At 50.1% G+C, this 6,332-nt stretch overlaps 1 protein-coding gene across 1 annotated transcript; it reads right to left on the bottom strand.

Moving 5' to 3' along the window:
- On the bottom strand, nucleotides 1-1,705 carry LOC123083810 (uncharacterized; the record flags this gene model as incomplete). Its single annotated transcript, XM_044505718.1, is given in 3 exon segments — nucleotides 1-153; nucleotides 256-741; nucleotides 1,543-1,705. Coding segments are annotated over 3 exon segments (802 nt in total), but the record flags the coding sequence as incomplete, so codon positions are not given.
- Nucleotides 1,706-6,332: the final 4,627 nt, after the last annotated feature.

Raw genomic sequence — 6,332 nt, 5'->3', positions numbered from 1 at the left:
GGTCGACGCAGAGCCAGGTGTGGTCAACGGGCGAAGTGGGGCTTGCGATGTCGTCGCTTGCGGTGGCTGAGCGCTGGTTCATGCTTCCCCGTAGCGAGGTGAAGCAGGGGCGATCCAGGCGGGCACGGCAGCCGGAGATCCATGGCGGGGGCGCTGTGAAGAACAACACAGGGAGGAGGCCATGAGAGAAAGAGAGAGCTTGAAGAGATGGAAAAAAGGAGGGAAAGAGAGAGGCGACGGGCGTGGGGCTCCAACAGATCATCAGTCGGACGCCGGAGTCTGATGGGGAAGCGAGGCAGCGATGAGGTGGAGGCGAGGGGAGCAGCGGCTTGGTGGTCTCCCTGTGAGCTTGGTCGCAGGGGCATCCGGGTCCGGGTCCAGCAGCAGGGTCGAGGACGGGGCGCACGAGGAGGGGCTTCGGTTGCTCGGGGCTGCGCTGCTGCTGCGGCGAGAGACGAGCACGGTGCTGGGACCTCCGATGGCTGCTACTGCTGTTTAAGTGGCCGGCAAACACCGGCGAGGCAGAGGCGCGCGAGGCCGTGGCCTCGATGCATCCTGGATCGGGCGCCGGCTGGCTGCGGGGAACACTGAGGAAAGAGGAGGCGGGGATGCGGATGAGGCTGGCGATGGGAGATGCAGTTGGATGGACAGATTGATTGAAAACAGTGGGGATTGGCCGGCGTTGAAAACAAGGAGAGTGGCGGCGGATGGGATGGATGGAAGGGACAAACTGCCTAGGATCTAGGGTTGGTCCAGTTTATATAGTGAGTGGGTTAGACCAGGGGCTATCTCGTCCCTCCGATCAAAAATGGACGGTCGTGAATAAAATAACTAGGGAGGCCAAATAAGAAAACGGTGACGTTTTGTAGATGTTTGGGGATGATCCGAACCCAACGGTGACGACTGCACGGGTCGGGTCCGGGACAATTTCGGACGCGCGCGTGAGGGGTTCGATGCACTGTGCAGAGAGGGTTTCGGACCGTGCGGTCGCATCGGACAACTCCGGAAGCGAAGAGGGGAAGGAGGACGGACTAGGTGGGCTGTGGCGAGACTGCGAGGGGGAGAAGAGAGAGAGAGGGCCCGGCATCTGTTTCCGGAGACCGAAAACGTCCGACGAAAAGACCGGCTATACTGCCGCTATAGTTAATCGTTAGGGCGTCAAACGAACTCCGAATGCGATGAAACTTGGCAGGCGACCTACTAACAACATAACAACACCACATGCCAACTTTCAACCCATTCCAAGAACATTTTCCGGCCACATATTAAAATACTATTTCGGACAGGCCGCGGGCGCGTGCAAGTGAGTCTGGTCTCAGAACGGACAACGGAAGGAACTGGGAGACCCGGACGAATGCAAGTTTTGAAAACATGATGATGCAATGCACATGATGACATGATAAAATGCAACACGCAAGCAAATGACATGGCAGCGATAGCGAATAACTGGAGGATACCTGGCACATCGGTCTCGGGGCGTCACACGCGCCTCCTCCTTCGCCGCGCCTCCTCGCCGGCGTGACGGCCAACGCCGCACTCAGCCGACGCGCCGCTGCCGGGGGCCCTCGCTGCCGCGCCTCGCCTCCTTCCCGCCAGCGCCGCCCTTCGCCGGCGTAGCCCCGCCGCCGCCTCCAGGGGCCCCGCCGCCGCGGTCCTCCTCCACAGCGCCCCGGCCGGCCGGACTTGGCCATCCCTGCCGCCGCATGCCTACTTCGGCGCCCTGCTCCGGCGAGCCCGGCCCCGCCTCGATCCTCGTGCTGCTACAGTGGATCCAGATCTGGATCTGGGAGATCGGTTGACTCCTCCTCTTGAAACCCTAACTTTTTAGCATTTTCCGCATGCCATAACTCTGCATCCGTAGCTCCGATTCGTGCGTGTAGCATATCAAAATGTTCGTCTCGACGAGTACATCATTTCATCGCATTGCATCATTTTCATTCGAGCTCATCTTGATGCCTGAAATGCTGTTGGAAGAGGTCTATGGGATGAATATGTCAGATCTGTTTCAGCAAATGGCCTTTTGTCAATTTTGCCATGATTAATGTGTGCATGCTATGATACTGAGCTCTACATGTGTTTTGTAGTATGCTATGCCATCTTTACAGAGGTGCTTGCCATGTATTGTTGTGATATTTGTGGTGACTAGCACAAGCTTGCAAAGTAGCGTAATCGTTGATGCTGATTTCAGGGATTTAGAATTTCACTAAGTCCTTGACCTGTCTTTATTTTTATGTCATATGTTCATGTTGTTTCCTAGTGATCCGTGGCTCTTTTGAGGATGATCAGTAAGGATGTTTTGTTAACATTGTGGTGCTATATCAATCCATGTCTTTGTTTGAAATTATGGAGCATCCTAGCTTGAGTCAATCGAGCTCTACTTTTGCTATAAAATGATCCTGGCAGATTGTTGACATGTTTAGCGATTTTGCCGAGGATGTTGCTATTGATCAGTGCATGCTATGTTGTTGTTCTTGCCATGTCTAGCTTCTATGACATGTCTTATTGATAGGTGTATGCTTAGTTTGTCATGCCATGCTCTGTAGTGAGTGCATCGAGCTCGTAAACATGCCTACTCGTTAACTGTTTTGCATGCTCCAGTTTTCCACTAAGTCTGAATCTGTTTATGTTTTTGCCATGTTCACATGCTTGCAATTGTATTTTGTGATCCCTTTTGCCTCAAGGTCACTAAAGGAATTTTTTAAGTGCTTTGAGTAGCTTCATGCCATGCCTTGCTTTGCCATGATATGTTCCTGTAGCATTTAGTTTTCATGCTCTAAAGATTGCTACCTGATGATAAATTCCTGACTTGTGTTAATTTCACTAAGTCTGAAACCTGTTATCATTTGCACTTTTGCCATGCTCGTTTGAAGCTGTTAATGGGTGAATTAGCCGTAGCTCAGTGTTCATCTTTTGTCAAGCATCTTGAGTGGATCCCTGCCATGTATTTTTTGCCATCTTTGAGTGATGTAGAATATTTAACTTGATGCATTTATATGACTACTTGTTGTTTATCGCAGACCGGTGCCATATTTGTTTTGCTTGCCATTTCCAAACCGTGCATCCGATTCTGGTGATCTTTATATCGATTTCAACCGAAATCAACTCACCTTTCTAGTGGCACTCTTGGATTTCCATGTTAAGGCCAGGTTCAATCATTCCTTTCCAAATCATGCTTATGCATTACATACCGCATCCCACATATCATGCCATGTTCATGTGTTGGTTGTTTACTATGTTGTGTGCTTCTTTCCGGTGTGGCTTCTTCGGGTTGGTTCTGATAACGTCGCGTTTGTGAGGATCCATTCGACTATGTCCATTTGTCTTCGTCATGGACTCGTTCTTCTTCCTTGCGGGATTTCAGGCAAGATGACCATACCCTCGAAATCACTTCTATCTTTGCTTACTAGTTGCTCGCTCTTTTGCTATGCCTATGCTGCGATACCTGCCACTTGCTCATCATGCCTCCCATATTGTTAAGCCAAGCCTCTAACCCACCTTGTCCTAGCAAACCATTGTTTGGCTATGTTACCGCTTTGCTCAGCCCCTCTTATAGTGTTGTAAGTTGCAGGTGAAGATTGGAGCTTGTCCCATGTTTGGAACAGGGATATTTTTTTGGGATATTACAATATCTCTTATTTAATTAATGCATCTATATACTTGGTAAAGGGTGGAAGGCTCAGCCTTAAGCCTGGTGTTTTGTTCCACTCTTGCCGCCCTAGTTTCCGTCATATCGGTGTTATGTTCCCGGATTTTGTGTTCCTTACACGGTTGGGTTATAATGGGAACCCCTTGTCAGTTCACCTTGAATAAAACTCCTCCAGCAATGCCCAACATTTGTTTTACCATTCCCCACCTAGCCTGTTCTTTCCCTTGGGTTCTGCAGACTGAAGGGTCATCTTTATTTAAAAAACCCCTAGGCCAGTACTCCTCTGAGTGTTGGTCCGACCGAGTAGACTGCGGGGCCACCTCGGGGCAACTTGAGGGTTGGTTTTTCTCGTAGGATGTCTCATCTGAGTGTGCCATGAGAACGAGATATGTGCAGCTCCTATCGGGATTTGTCGGCACATTCGGGCGATGTTGCTGGACTTGTTTTACCATTGTCGAGGATGTCTTGTAACCGGGATGCCGAGTCTGATCGGATTGTCTTGGGAGAAGGAATATCCTTCGTTGACCGTGAGAGCTTGTGATAGGCTAAGTTGGGACACCCCTGCAGGGATTTGAACTTTCGAAAGCCGTGCCCGCGGTTATGGGCTGATGGGAATTTGTTAATGTACGGTTGTAGAAAACCTGAAGTTTATCTTAACTAAATACAGCAACCGCGTGTGTAGCCGTGATGGTCTCTTTTCGGCGGAGTCCGGGAAGTGAACACGGTGTTGGAGTTATGATTGACGTAGGTTGTTCTAGGATCACTTCTTGATGATAGTTGTTTGACCGTGCTTTTGCCTTCTCTTCTCTTCTCGCTTGCTGCAGCTCCACCTTATACCTTTTACCCTTCCTATAAGCTTAAATAGTCTTGATCGTGAGGGAGTGAGATTCCTGAGTCCCTGTGACTCACAGATACTTCCAAAACCAGTTTGTAGGTGCCGATGAAATCGTGTAGGTGACGAAACCGAGCTCAAGGAGGAGCTAGTTGAAGACCTTATTCGCTTTGTGTGTTTCCTTTTAGTTGATTAGTAGTGGAGCCCAGTTGGGGTCGATCGGGGATCTGTGTAGCATTTGGGGTAGTCTTCTTTATTTTGGTTCCGTAGTCGGACCTTGTTTATATCTTGATGATGTAATGCTTTATTCATGTATTGTGTGAAGTGGCGATTCTAAGCCAACTATGTATCCTTTTGCCCTTATTGTATTACATGGGTTGTTGTGAAGATTACCTGACTTGCGACATTGCTTTCAATGCGGTTATGCCTCTAAGTCGTGCTTCGACACGTGGGAGATATAGCCGCATCGAGCGTGTTACAGCAGTCCTCCTCCACCATGCAGGAGCTGATACCCCGACGCCGCCGTCCATTACAAGAGATCGACCTCTCTCATCCAAGGCTTCGGACCGGGATCCTTGCATCCCGTCCTCTGCTTCATCCCCACCGTCGTCCACCTTGCCGGGGCCGCTCCTACGACCGTCTCGTCCACCGCGGCCCACCGCCACCGTCTACCCTCCTAGATATGCTACCACGCCGCCGACAGCCATCGCTACCGCAACACCGTCAAATTCTCAACAGATGTGGTACTCTTTCATATGTGATCAACTTATTTATCGCAGCAAGAAAATAGATCGCCACTGTTTTACTCTGATTTCTTGTCTTGGTTGCGAAGTTGTCTCTGTCCGGTTTGCACCTACAGTTCCGCCATGGCACGCTCAACACCATACTCGCAATGCTTATGGTTTTCCCCTTTTATATTCCACACTAGTTAAATCACAGTAGACTAAATTTCAAAATTGGGTCAGTCGGAGCTCGCCGGAGTTCGCCGGTGAGATCGAAGGGGCTCGGGTGGGGACGGTGGTTGAGGGACTCCTGGATTAGGGGGTCTCCGGACAGCCGGACTATTTCCATTGGCCGGACTGTAAGACTATGAAGATACAAGATTGAAGACTTCGTCTCGTGTCCAGATGGGACTCTACTTGGCGTGGAAGGTAAGCTAGGCAATACGGATATGGATATCTCCTCCTTTGTAACCGACCTTGTGTAACCCTAAACCTCTCCGGTGTCTATATAAATCGAAGGGTTTTAGTCTGTAGGACAACAACCATAACATACAATAACATACAATCATACCATAGGCTAGCTTCTATGGTTTAGCCTCTCCGATCTCGTGGTAGATCTACTCTTGTACTACCCATATCATCAATATTAATCAAGCAGGATGTAGGGTTTTACCTCCATCAAGAGGGCCCGAACATGGGTAAAACATTGTGTCCCCTGCCTCCTATTACCATCCGGCCTAGATGCATAGTTCGGGACCCCCTACCCGAGATCCGTCGGTTTTGACACCGACATTGGTGCTTTCATTGAGAGTTCCTCTGTGTCGTCGCCGTTAGGCTTGATGGCTCCTACTATCATCGGTAGCGATGCGGTCCAGGGTGAGACTTTTCTCCCCGGACAGATCTTCATATTTGGTGGCTTTGCACTGCGGGCTAATTCTCTTGGTCATCTGAAGCAGATTGAAAGCTATGCCTCTGGCCATCAGGTCAGATTTGGAAGTTTGAACTACATGGCCGACATCCATGGAGACTTGATCTTCAACGGATTCGAGCCACAGCCGGGCGTGCCGCACTGTCATGATGGGTATGACCTAGCTCTGCCGCCGAACAGTACCCCAGAGGTCGTGCCCACATC

This window comes from Triticum aestivum, chromosome 4A (assembly GCF_018294505.1).
Source record: "Triticum aestivum cultivar Chinese Spring chromosome 4A, IWGSC CS RefSeq v2.1, whole genome shotgun sequence".
NCBI classification, from domain to species: domain Eukaryota; kingdom Viridiplantae; phylum Streptophyta; class Magnoliopsida; order Poales; family Poaceae; genus Triticum; species Triticum aestivum.
Note: the sequence above shows the minus strand (reverse complement) of the source record. Positions and strands in the feature narration are given on the sequence as shown.